Source organism: Oncorhynchus kisutch, linkage group LG2 (genome assembly GCF_002021735.2).
Source record: "Oncorhynchus kisutch isolate 150728-3 linkage group LG2, Okis_V2, whole genome shotgun sequence".
Classification (NCBI taxonomy): domain Eukaryota; kingdom Metazoa; phylum Chordata; class Actinopteri; order Salmoniformes; family Salmonidae; genus Oncorhynchus; species Oncorhynchus kisutch.
Genome location: NC_034175.2, coordinates 37565074 through 37578979, shown reverse-complemented (window position 1 = coordinate 37578979; position 13906 = coordinate 37565074). Strand labels below are relative to the sequence as shown.

Below are 13906 nucleotides of genomic sequence, written 5' to 3'. Positions count from 1 at the left end.
AACAGAGTTGACTGGTAAGATTTAGGACATAATAGAACTGAGTGGTTACTGAAACTACTAGTAAGGATAAAGGCCATGATACACTGGGAATTTTATTAAGTAATATTGTCGAGCAATGTTGCCAGCAATGGTTGATGTAACTATTTTGCACTATTTAGCAACTTTCTATTATCTGGGAATGTTGATTGGCAGCTCCACTTATTGGGCAATTTGTAGGAATCCTCCAATCAGAGCACAGATATTGGTAATGTGATCAGACTGTTCTCCAAAATATTTTGGAAAACATCGCAACCGTTTTGAGCTGAAGCAAGAGAGAAATCAACTCCCATGTTGGAGTGAAATGTTGGCCATTCACATCTCGCATTTTGCTCCACTACAATATTACATCACGAGGCGTAAATAAATACATACTGTGTTCAATTTGTCATGTTTAACTGCTGAAATATCCACAGTGATGCTCATGCTAATCGATTAGCATATTAACCGTAACCCATGCTATGTCAATGGGACAAACAGGCTAATTCGCTAGCTTGTCATGTAGAGTGTCATGTAGATTTTACATTTCGTTTTTTTAAAGTTGCTGTATGTTTAACTAGCTGGCTGGCTTGATTAATACCATTTACACTTCCTAGCATAAAATGCTGAAGTAAAACATTTTTAAATATAGTTATCCTTGTCTGCGTTGCCGTTGACTTGACTGGCAGTAGGTTGAGTGGATGCCCAAGGCAACACCTCTTTAATGCTTGTTTGTTAGCTAATAAATTCCAGTACAGATGAGGCAGCCAACAGGCAAGAAAAAGCAATAGGAGATGAGAAAATAAATGTGGAAATTGAGTTTTAAGTTAAATATATACTTCATATGAAATACACTGCTCAAAAAAATAAAGGGAACACTTAAACAACACAATGTAACTCCAAGTCAATCACACTTCTGTGAAATCAAACTGTCCACTTAGGAAGCAACACTGATTGACAATAAATTTCACATGCTGTTGTGCAAATGGAATAGACAACAGGTGGAAATGATAGGCAATTAGCAAGACACCCCCAATAAAGGAGTGGTTCTGCAGGTGATAATCACAGACCACTTCTCAGTTCCTATGCTTCTTGGCTGATGTTTTGGTCACTTTTGAATGCTGGCAGTGCTTTCACTCTAGTGGTAGCATGAGATGGAGTCTACAACCCACACAAGTGGCTCAGCTAGTGCAGCTCATCCAGGATGGCACATCAATGCGAGCTGTGGCAAGAAGATTTGCTGTGTCTGTCAGCGTAGTGTCCAGAGCATGTAGGTGCTACCAGGAGCCAGGCCAGTACATCAGGAGACGTGAAAGAGGCCATAGGAGGGCAACAACCCAGCAGCAGGACCGCTACCTCCGCCTTTGTGCAAAGAGGAGCAGGAGGAGCACTGACAGAGCCCTGCAAATTGACCTCCAGCAGGCCACAAATGTGCATGTGTCTGCTCAAACGGTCAGAAAAAGACTCCATGATGGTATGAGGGCCCAACATCCACAGGTGGGGGTTGTGCTTACAGCCCAACACCGTGCAGGACGTTTGGCATTTGCCAGAGAACACCAAGATTGGCCACACCAAGATTCGCCACTGGCGCCCTGTGCTCTTCACAGATGAAAGCAGGTTCCCACTGAGCACATGTGACAATAGTGACAGTCTGGAGACGCAGTAGAGAACGTTCTGCTGCCTGCAACATCCTCCAGCATGACCAGTTTGGCTGTGGGTCAGTCATGGTGTGGGGTGGCATTTCTTTGGGGGGCCGCACAGCCCTCCATGTGCTCGCCAGAGGTAGCCTGACTGCCATTAAGTACCGAGATGAGATCCTCAGACCCCTTGTGATACCATATGCTGGTGCGGTTGGCTCTAGGTTCCTCCTAATGCAAGACAATGCTAGACCTCATGTGGATGGAGTGTGTCAGCAGTTCCTGCAAGAGGAAGGCATTGATGCTATGGACTGGCCCGCCCATTCCCCAGACCTGAATCCAATTGAACACATCTGGGACATCATGTCTCGCTCCATCCACCAAAGCCACGTTGCACCACAGACTGTCCAGGAGTTGGTGGATGCTTTAATCCAGGTCTGGGAGGAGATCCCTCAGGAGACCATCTGCCACCTCATCAGGAGCATGCCCAGGCGTTGTAGGGAGTTCATACATGCACGTGGAGGCCACACAAACTACTGAGCCTCATTTTGACTTGTTTTAAGGACATTACATCAAAGTTGGATCAGCCTGTAGTGTGGTTTTCCACTTTAATTTTGAGTGTGACTCCAAATCCAGACCTCCATGGGTTGATAAATTTGATTTCCATTGATCCATTTTTGTGTGATTTTGTTGTCAGCACATTCAACTATGTAAAGAAAAAAGTTTTTTTGAGCAGTGTATATTATTCATGTCCATGTTGCTCATTGCTCATCATTTGCACCAGTGTCTCATACACTGCTCTGTTGCCAGCAACATTGCTTGGCAACATTGCCCCCAAAACTGGCAATTGCCTTAAGACTTGAGAGAGTAATGGAGCCAACTGGTAACTCCTGTGCTATGTGACTGAATTATAAGATGCAAGTTGATGTGACGTACTATTCTCACCAGATTGTGACTGGCAGGTTGAGGATGTTCAGCCCCCAAGGAAAGGCTGTGCCAATACTGATAGAGACTGACAGCCCAGCCCAGAGAGAGAGCATTGCGTGACAGTGGCTGACTGTGACTGTTACACATGCACATACACAGAGGCATACACACACAAATGCCAACACAAAATAAAACAGCTGGGCTACATATTCTACTTCATACTTTACACTTGCACATTCATTATCCAGCTATCTACCTGTAATGTTTATACCGATTTATGAATAATAACTGAGCACACACTGGAATTACGATTCATCAACATGCGATGATGCAAAATTTGAATTATCGCCAACTGACAAGAAAAAGGGATGGATGAATGCATAGAGAGATATTCTTATCTTGGCATGGAATGCTACCTAACTGTTGTAGGAACGTTACATGTTTGCTGGGTATATAGCTATCCAACTCTACAGGTACATACATATCCAATGAAAGTGTAGGGATACGTAATAGCGACAAGCTCAAACGGTGATGTTTCTGGGGAACAATGGTCTGTAAAACCTTGGCTCCATTACACCTAATCATACAGGACATACAGTACCTGATTCCCCAGGCTTTTTAAGAACTGATTTCACTCATTTAAACTCTTAATCACTCCCTTCCGTCTTACCAATAATTTGTTCTTAACATCAATTTGTATCATCCATCCCTAGGAAAAGCATTTGATCTCTGTCACTGGACTCTTTAGCCTCATGTGCTTAAGAGAGGCAGCATCAATCAAGGTTTCTACTGTACATTCCGTTTACACTGTCATTGATTCTCCCATCAACCATTTAATGTATTCCACCCATTCACCCTCTGCAATCTATAATAACTATCATTTTTAATCTAACCTTGCGCATATACATTTCCACACACAGTATACCTTCCAATCTATACTTTCTATAGCTTCTCTCTCAAAAAAGTAATATCTGGATCGTCTAAAACCTCCAAAGCCACACCACGCTCAATCTCGGCTCCCGCATGTTACACTCCCTGTCTATTTGTTATTTCATCCTATTTGTCTGGGGTCCATCTATCATCAAAGCCGTTCCCCATAAACCTAGATTTCTGACTGGCTCGATGCAATGTTAGCCCTCTCCATCTCTAGCCTGAGGTCAGCTCTGGGATTGAGATGGTGCAGTGGAGATAGTGGAGAAGTGTCACTGAGGGGATTAAATATTGATGAACAGAAAGGCCTTGCCTCTACCCCGTACCCTCTGGCTGCGAGCAAGCGAAGTCATGCAGTTATGGGCAGAGAGGGAATCTGATACAAACAACTCAAATGGCATCAGGGGAGCAGAATAGAGAAACGGATGGTAACTTGGATCCCCAGGAGCATCTTAGGAAGTCGGAGTCCTATCCTGTGAAAGTTATCGTTATCCTCTCCATACAACGCAACCATAATCAGATTCACTTGTGCTTCACTTAATGCTTTTAGTCAGAGATCTGCTCTAACAGGGCCTTATTTATTTTTTTACATACAAGCCCCCTCCAGCAGAAAAGGAATCAATACAATGTAAATATGTACCAGAGGGAAAGAAAATACATACATGAAGGCAGGGGAGACATGACACATGCAAGCCTAGTTTAGTGCAAGCCTTGCATGAGACATGCAAGCCTAGTTTAGTTTGACGATGAATTACACAAGCTGGTTTTACTGCGCCAGGCGACGGATCGTCCCTTTGTTGTCCAACTAACTCTGCCCTTTATTTTCGCTTCGCAGAACCGACTGCAGACTCGCAGCATATCAAGATCTTGTTCATGTCAAAGAAGGGATATGAAGGTGTGTGTATTTTTACATAAATGTGCTAAGTGCTTCAACGAGGCAGTTTAATTCCAGGCGTTTTGAAGCATTCTCACTCATACCACAGATATAGGTATAACTGATTATGTTATTTTGGGAACAATGAGACAGCTCGTAGGTAGCGCAGGCAGCCAAAGTGAGATACTCTGTATCACTGAAGGCTAACTTTGAACACAAAGACCAATGCAATAGCTCCACCTCGACCCTGCCACAGTTATTTAGGGCTAATAACACACTGATCAGTGACAAAAACACTTAAATAACGACATATTCACATTAACGTCAGCAACAATAAACTCCCAACATTGAGACTAAGGACTGTTCGTAGCCAATCTTATGCCACCTTGTGTAAAGGACATGCACCATGTTACACACGACTCTCCTCACCAAATCATTGCAACCAAGTTGCATCAAAATGTCCATTATGTTGACGAGCGCTCCATCAACAAATCATGAGCTGCTCTAAAATCTCTTTATGGTCGCCAAAAGGCAGCACTGTGCAGTACGTGTTGGCACTTACCGTTGATCCATTTGGCCTCTGGGTCATGGACCACAAACTCAGGCTTGAACAGATCTTCCACAGTGAGTTTGCTATCACTGCCAGCTTGGCTGTCCGCTGCAACAACAAAAAAATTGGGGGAAAAGGTGCTTTAATTCCAAACTCTATAAATACTGGGAACTCAATAATGATCAAATCCTTATTTTATCATTATCGTTATTGATATTCCCCAGCATTGTTTATTCTCTCATACAAGGAGCTAGTAGCAAAATGTAGTTCTATTGCTTCTTGTTTTGTGATGTAACGTGTGCTGCGTCAAAGTCTTTCTGAGGAACCCAGTTACCAGAAAGCATCAGGTCAGTCTCCAATCAAGGACAAGACCGCCTCCTTGGTCCTGACCTAGAAGTTATCCCAGGCAGATGCCGCCAAGAGATTGCCACTAGAGACACTGACCTAAGATCAGTTTTACGTTGCTGCCCCTGATGTTCAAGGTAAGCATTTAGGGTAGGGTAATCTGATCCAATATATGTTTAAGGTGTTTAAGGTGTCACCTTTCACTCCATGTACGGTACTACAGAGATCGAAATTCAAAAGTGAAACATTGTTTCCGAGGTCGGACAGGCAGACAGAGTTTTTATAGTGACCCACGCTGTACCAAACTAAATGCCAGGTTGGAAGCAAGGGGAAATAATGTGCAAGTTGAGATAAATACAAGAGATGATCCGGACAGCAACATGAACATGATATTCTTATTGATCATTTTTAGATGGAACTGTTAGCAGGCATAGGTTCCAATACAGCATGGATTGGAACGCTGCACGTCCAATCAGCATCCAGTATCCAAACAACCAGTTAAATGAAAGAGTGTACACAGAAGCATATTAGGTGTTTAAAATGTCTTAGGTCTATGCTTTAGTCAGACTAATGACACTCAGATGAATATCGCATATAGAAGAGGTGGAGTGGTCTGTAAACAGGGACTTTAATCTAGGGCAGCTATGTATGTTTTTTGGCAGGACTCTTGAGAGTGTCATGCTTACTTTAGCCTTTATGAATAAAATAAGTTAGGATAAAGTCTTATAAGAAGATTGGATGCATATAAATGGCTTCACCTGCTCTAGAGGCAGATATTTCGAGCAACCTTTTAAATGCAGATGAAGAGGGAGTCAGGGGTGTACGAGTGAGGTAGGGAGTGATGGAGGGAGAGGGAGAGGGAGTCAGGGGTGTAAGAGTGAGGCAGGGAGGGAGAGGGAGAGGGAGAGGGAGAGGGAGAGGGAGAGGGAGAGGGAGAGGGAGAGGGAGAGGGAGAGGGAGAGGGAGAGGGAGAGGGAGTGATGGAGGTAGAGGGAGAGGGAGAGGGAGAGGGAGAGGGAGAGGGAGAGGGAGAGGGAGAGGGAGTGATGGAGGGAGAGGGAGAGGGAGTGATGGAGGGAGAGGGAGAGGGAGTGATGGAGGGAGAGAGAGAGGGAGAGGGAGAGGGAGTGATGAGGGAGAGGGAGTGATGGAGGGAGAGAGAGAGGGAGAGGGAGAGGGAGTGATGGAGGGATAGAGAGAGGGAGAGGGAGAGGGAGTGATGGAGGGAGAGAGAGAGGGAGAGGGAGAGGGAGTGATGAGGGAGAGGGAGTGATGGAGGGAGAGAGAGAGGGAGTGATGGAGGGAGAGGGAGTGATGGAGGGAGAGAGAGAGGGAGAGGGAGAGGGAGTGATGGAGGGAGAGAGAGAGGGAGAGGGAGAGGGAGTGATGGAGAGAGGGATAGGGAGAGGGAGTGATGGAGGGAGAGAGAGAGGGAGAGGGAGTGATGGAGGGAGAGGGAGAGGAAGAGCGAAAGACAGAAAGAGAGAGGTGACAGTAAAGAAAGTGATATGGAGAAATTATATATATTAAGAAAACAATTGAACACGCACGCACACGCACACGCATGCACACACACACACACACACACACACACACGCAATGGTCATTAATAGGTTGTTATCCAACCTGAAATCCCTCAGCTGTGTAAACATTGCCTTTGTAAACATGTTTTAATTAGAAAATGTTAAGCCATCAGTAAAATAGAATGTTGTTAAGCCAATTGTAAACTAATGTTGACTTGGACAGCTGCTAATTGTGCAGCGAGAGAGAGAGAGAGAGAGAGAGAGAGGAGGGCCAAATGATTTTGAATGTCAGCCATGTTGGCCCGGGCTGGATAACTACAGAGCACTCCTGTTTGTAAATGATGTGGCAGCCACATGCAATAGATAGCTAGCCCAGCAGACATTCGAGGGGTTGGAACATCAGGGGACAGTGTGGTCTCCTTGTATCTGTGAGTCATTCCAAACATGTCTGAGTACGTCACTCAGCATAAACTGTTCTTCATTGCAGTAAATTGAGGAGGTCGATCAACAGCTGAGTGCTGATATTAAGTTAGTATAAAAGGTGCTGGCAAAAATGAGAAATGAGTAGCACAACTGAGCATGTAGCCCAAAATTTATCATAGAAAGTTGAGATATATATGTTAAGCAATAATACCATTTTGGGGCTAATTTCCTTACTGTCACCAATAGTCTACCAAACCATAGGCACTGAACCACCTCTGGGACAGATGCTATGTCTCTCCTGCAGAACACAACTCCGGTTAATAAAGTAATGTACTAATTCTCCATGCCCAGTTCTGTACCTGGAGTGAGGAGGATGACAGACAATGTGATCAGAGAGCAGACCCCCAATATAACCAGCAGAGCGATAACAATCCCTTTCCAGTTCCTCTCAGGTGGAGCTCCCGCACCAAGGTCCTGTAAAGAGAGAGAGAGAGGGGGGATGAAGGGAGGGAGAGAGAGAGAGAGAAGGAGGAGGGGACAAGGGAGAGAGCGAGCGAGAGCATAGGCAAAGGAGTGTAAGAATGAGAGATGAGAGGGAGAGAGGGGGGGGGGGGAAGAGAGAGAGAAACAGTTATTAAAAGGGAGTTCTAAAAAATAACAAAGTGGAGATACCTAGACATACAGTGTACAGAGCCACAAAACACAGGGATAAACATGCTAACAGCCCTACATGCATTTTTCAGATTTGAGTCCAAGATATTCTTGCATTCATCCATACAAACTATTTGATTGAAGACCACAGATTGTCAATACGTGAGTCATTCTATGTTGAGTCAGTTATGTAGGAGCTTACAAAAAATATAGCCATATGGTTGAATTGCTAGAAAGTCCAATTGAAAGCCAAATCCAATTCACAGTTCACAGACACTGAGCACGTCATACACATACATTTTTTAAAAGCAGGGACACAATAGGCAGCAGAATGGGTCAGCATGGGTTGACCCCTACAATATAATGTAAACAATCTAAGAAAAAACAGAATACTTAAACAGCATAATGTGTTATGATTGAATGCCGGTCATTGTGTCAGAATAGCAATGACCTCGACAGGAAAGTGAACATCTAATCATGTAGGAGTAGAAAAACGTAAACTAGGAAATGATATTCGCAAAAATGTTAAGTATATGTTCAGCTTTATTGTGGTGGATGTGCTAGCTACAGGTTTCAGCATTTCACCTTGAGCTGCATGGTGGGGCTCATTGTAAGCTGCATAGTAGCATTGATAACCAGCTTCATGGTGGGTCTCAAAATAAACTGCATGATATTGTTCAATCTAAGCTGCGCGGTGGGGCTCAATGATAAACACGAGCAACATTATGGCATTCTGTGTTGAAATTCAACTCAAAGGTAAGCAGCTGTTTGTAAGCTGCATGGAGGGGCTCAGAGGAAAGTGTATTGAGGGACTTCATGAAAAATGCAAGGTAATATTTCATAATTTGCATTTCAAGGGAGAAAGGCTATTTGCATGGTTGACTAGCTTTCATTAAAAACTCTCTCGGAGTCTCTCTCTCATACTCCTACTTCATGACTACTGAAGCAACTCCCCGGCACAAACAAGCAGCCTTTTACCAGCTGTGCTACAGTACCACCGTGTGTCATAACCCCTATTCGACAAGACAGAAACATAACTCGGGCATAGGACTACATGTTTTGCATTCAACAATTTTACAGCTTAACATGGTGGCGAAAGGACAGGTCAAGATGGCCGTCTGCTTCAATAGCCATGCAGTGGTGGGTTAAAGGCCCAATGCAGCCATTTTTATATCAATGTCAAATCATTTCTAGGTAACAATGAAGTACCTTACTGTAACATATTTCCTTTAAAGTGGCAATGTCTAACTATTTGGGTGACCTGACCAAATTCACATGAGTCATAGATATGTGATTCTACTTGAAAGCAAGTCTAAGAAGCAGTAGATCTGTTCTATGTGAGCTATTGCTATGCTTCCCATTCTTACTTTCAGTTTTGTACGCCACCTTCAAACAGCTGAAACAACAATATTTGTGGTTATGGAAAATATATTTCACAGTGGTTTAGATGGTACAATGATTCTCTACACTATACTAGCTTATTTTGTCACATAAACTGAAATTAGGTGAACTATTAGAGTTTAGGTAAGCAGGATATGGCGGAGCGATTTCTGCATATTACAACTTTAAAATGAGCAAAAATTGCTTTTTATGAAGCAATAATTTTGCTATGACTGTTTGGGTGTGGTCTGAGTGGGGCAGGGAAAACTGAAAACTAGCTGTTAGTGGCAGAGAGGTTTGAAAATCTCTTTGTTATTGGTTCATTAACCATTTTACCACATGGAGATGTCACCATGAAAAGCCGAAACTGCTGCCCATGCGAACCTGCTGATTAGAAGGTCCTGTGCAGATTGAATTTTCAACTAACTAGTGGTTAGAGCATTGGACTAGTAACCGGAAGGTTGCAAGTTCAAACCCCCGAGCTGACAAGGTACAAATCTGTCGTTCTGCCCCTGAACAGGCAGTTAACCCACTGTTCCTAGGCCGTCATTGAAAATAAGAATTTGTTCTTAACTGACTTGCCTGGTTAAATAAAGGTTAAAAAAAATGAATAAAAAATAAATAAAAATATGATACAAAGCAAAAACAGAATTGTGACAGCACTGGGCCTTTAAGAAGCTGTGGCTCAGTGTCAGAGGAGTTCTGCCTCAGTGGTCTTAAATAGGTTCTGTCCTTCATCTATATCTGCTAGTTCTGATAAGGTGGCAACATTAAGACCCTCTCTCCACATGTCCCAAACCACTGGCTTTCCTGGCCTCACTTACCCACAAAACCCTGCAGGTACAGGGAGGGGATTATTGGCCTCCGGTCCACTTCTGAGTTGTGATTGGCAAGAAGGTGAAGTAGAAATATGGCCAATAAGACCAAGGTTGCCGTTTCAAAAAGCTTTTGTCACATTTCTGCTCAATTTTTCAAAGGAGGTTTGTATCTGTATCAATTTATTTACTGTGTATCTTGGAGGTTTCACAGGTAGGTGTGAACCAAACCGTCACATTCCGCCTGCTCCCCAAAATGTTCAAACGCTCAAGCACCTCTCCAATAGCTGTGGGGAGTGACGTGTCCGGCTATCCGCATTTGCATCCCTTGGCAAAGCCGTAGGAGCGTGCCCTTGTTCTGGGGACGTTGTGTTATATCATTTTCGGCCCCCAAAGGGCACAGGCGGCTGATATATTATCAGAGGTTGGGCTGACGCTCATTTCATTAACACCACAAAAAGCGGCTGCCTTGTCCTTGAACACTGACAGCAACTCTAAATTGCCAAAGCCCGCCATGCGTGAGCTTCTTTTTTCTCTTCATCTCAAATATATCTCTCTCTCTCTCTCTCTCTCTCTCTCTCTCTCCAATTTCCTATTTAGCAGTTTTGGAATCATCATCCTTAATTTATTAACTCAATTATGAGCAGATAAAGCCACTGAGAGAGTTCTGGCCCAATGCGTCTCTCCATTACCATTATGGGGATTAGGGAACCATGTCAGGGCCCTGACAAATGCCTAGCCCCCAGGAGAAGAGAAAATAGCTTGGGTGTGTTTCACACAGACCCCCCCCCCCCCCCCCCCCCCCCCCCCCCCACCCCCCCCCCACCCACCCAACAGCTCTCTCTCTCTCACACACACACAAAACACACACACACACACACACACACACAGGACTAGGCCTGTAGGTTAGGGGACGGGCTAAAGCCATCTCTTTTACAAAGTGGTGCTAATCCCTTCTTCCCACCTCTGGTCATGACCTTAGCTCTTATTTTGTCTACAGAGATTTTTAACCGAAGTCATTAGAATCACAGTTTCCCCAACCCACATTCAGTACCACGGGTCTTTCCCTTGAGATTTACACCACTTCACAATATGCTCATGAATAACACTTCAAGTAAAGTGTTATAACACATACTGTACATAGACACAGGCAAAGGCAAAATAGGCGAAGGACAGCCAAAGCGCAACAGTAAATCCAACAAGACAATCTTGTCGCCCACAAGCACTGCAAGTCTAACTTTCTTTACTTTCACCAGTCTAGACAGAGTTTTCATTTCGATTTACAGACCAAACTAAATAACAGAGTCGTACAACTAATATGGCTGCCCACACCATTTTTTAGCAACCCATTTTTTTGCCCTTAGATTTTCTGTCATAGACTGTCATTCATCTTGCAAATGTGATATTGTACTCCACATCGGGGTGTTAGTCTGTGTTGCAGAGAGGCACTGAAAACCATAAATAAATATCCGACAGCTCCGGCAATAAGCAAGCAGAAAAATCCGCATCCCAAATGGCACCCTTATTCCCTTTATGGTGCATCGCTTTTGACCAAGGCCTATTGGCCAAAAGTAGTGCAATGTGTATGCAATAGGGTGCCATTTGGGATGCATTCAAAGCCTTCATTTCTGTATCTCTTAGAGAAGAGACTCAAGGGAGAAGAAGAACAGGTCTATGGGGAGTTAGGGTTGAAGTGTTATGTAGATACACATAAAATAGCCCTGTTAGCTATGTCTGTCTTAATGCAAAACTGAAGAATAATGCAGGTTCTTGTTTTCGGGATAGGATTTATGAAGTTGTTAATACAATGTTATGGGCCAACATTAGTCTATATGGGCAATTCCAGCGGCAGGTCAACCTAAGTTTGTCGTTTCAAAATGAAGCCATCACATTCCTAATTATCCTTAAGGTGCAGACGTTATTTTAACAGGACATTACATTTTTTTTTGCCATTACAGAGTATGATGCCATGTGTCAAATAACACTTTTTTTGTGTGTTTAGTGTTTTCAATCATATTTTCCCCCACACTCACAGAGCTTATTTTGCCTCTCACAGCCCCCTCCCCCTCAACCTCCACACCCCCTGTTTGTTAAAAAGTTGACATATTAATGAAGTAAAGAAAATAAGTTTATGCTATAGGCACATGTACACTAAACAAAAATGTAAATGCAACATGTAAAGTGTTGGTCCAATGTTTCATGAGCTGAAATAAAAGATCCCAGAAATCTTCCATATTCACAAAAAGCTTATTTCTCTCAGATTTTGTGCACAAATTAGTTTACATTCCTGTTAGTGAGCATTTATCCTATGCCAAGATAATCCATCCACCTGACAGGTGTGGCACAGCAATAAACTGATTAAACAGCACAATCATTGCACAGGTGCATCTTGTGCTGGGGACAGTAAAAGGCCACTCTAAAATGTGCAGTTTTGTCACACAACACAATGCCACAGACGTCTCAAGTTTATAGGGAGCATGCAATTGGCATGCTGACTGCAGGAATGTCCACCAGAGCTGTTGGCATATAATTTAATGTTAATTGATCTACCATAAGCCGCCTCCAATGTCATTTTAGAGAATTTGGCAGTATGTCCAACTGGCCTCACAGCCGCAGATCACGTGTATGGCGTCATGTGGGTGACCTTTTGCCACATTTCAGGCTTCAAACATAAAGAAATAAAACTGTATTTTTTTGTGAAGAATCAACAACAAGTGGGACACAATCATGAAGTGGAACGACATTTATTGGATATTTCAAACCTTTTTAACAGATCAAAAACTGAAAAATTGGGCGTGCAAAATTATTCAGCCCCTTTAGTTTCAGTGCAGCAAACTCTCTCCAGAAGTTCAGTGAGGATCTCTGAATGATCCAATGTTGACCTAAATGACTAATGATGATAAATACAATCCACCTGTGTGTAATCAAGTCTCCGTATAAATGCACCTGCACTGTGATAGTCTCAGAGGTCCGTTAAAAGCGCAGAGAGCATCATGAAGAACAAGGAACACACCAGGCAGGTCCGAGATACTGTTGTGAAGAAGTTTAAAGCCGGATTTGGATACAAAAAGATTTCCCAAGCTTTAAACATCCCAAGGAGCACTGTGCAAGCGATAATATTGAAATGGAAGGAGTATCAGACCACTGCAAATCTACCAAGACCTGGCCGTCCCTCTAAACCTTCAGCTCATACAAGGAGAAGACTGATCAGAGATGCAGCCAAGAGGCCCATGATCACTCTGGATGAACTGCAGAGATCTACAGCTGAGGTGGGAGACTCTGTCCATAGGAAAACAATCAGTCATTTATTGCACAAATCTGGCCTTTATGGAAGAGTGGCAAGAAGAAAGCCATTTCTTAAAGATATCCATAAAAAGTGTTGTTTAAAGTTTGCCACAAGCCACCTGGGAGACACACCAAACATGTGGAAGAAGGTGCTCTGGTCAGATGAAACCAAAATTGAACTTTTTGGCAACAATGCAAAACGTTATGTTTGGCGTAAAAGCAACACAGCTCATCACCCAGAACTCACCCTCTCCACTGTCAAACATGGTGGTGGCAGCATCATGGTTTGGGCCTGCTTTTCTTCAGCAGGGACAGGGAAGATGGTTAAAATTGATGGGAAGATGGATGGAGCCAAATACAGGACCATTCTGGAAGAAAACCTGATGGAGTCTGCAAAAGACCTGAGACTGGGACGGAGATTTGTCTTCCAACAAGACAATGATCCAAAACATAAAGCAAAATCTACAATGGAATGGTTCAAAAATAAACACATCCAGGTGTTAGAATGGCCAAGTCAAAGTCCAGACCTGAATCCAATCGAGAATCTGTGG

At 43.4% G+C, this 13906-nt stretch overlaps 1 protein-coding gene across 1 annotated transcript in view; it reads right to left on the bottom strand.

Annotated features, from left to right (window-relative positions):
• The window catches only part of LOC109865560 (inactive dipeptidyl peptidase 10), a 199924-nt gene that overhangs the window by 154102 nt on the left and 31916 nt on the right, over positions 1 to 13906 (bottom strand). Inside the window, exons 2-3 of the mRNA XM_020453840.2 lie at positions 7584 to 7698; positions 4946 to 5041 (exon numbers count right to left, since the gene is read on the bottom strand). Coding sequence (XP_020309429.1) covers positions 4946 to 5041; positions 7584 to 7698 — 211 coding nt within the window. The remainder of the gene's footprint in view (positions 1 to 4945; positions 5042 to 7583; positions 7699 to 13906) is intronic.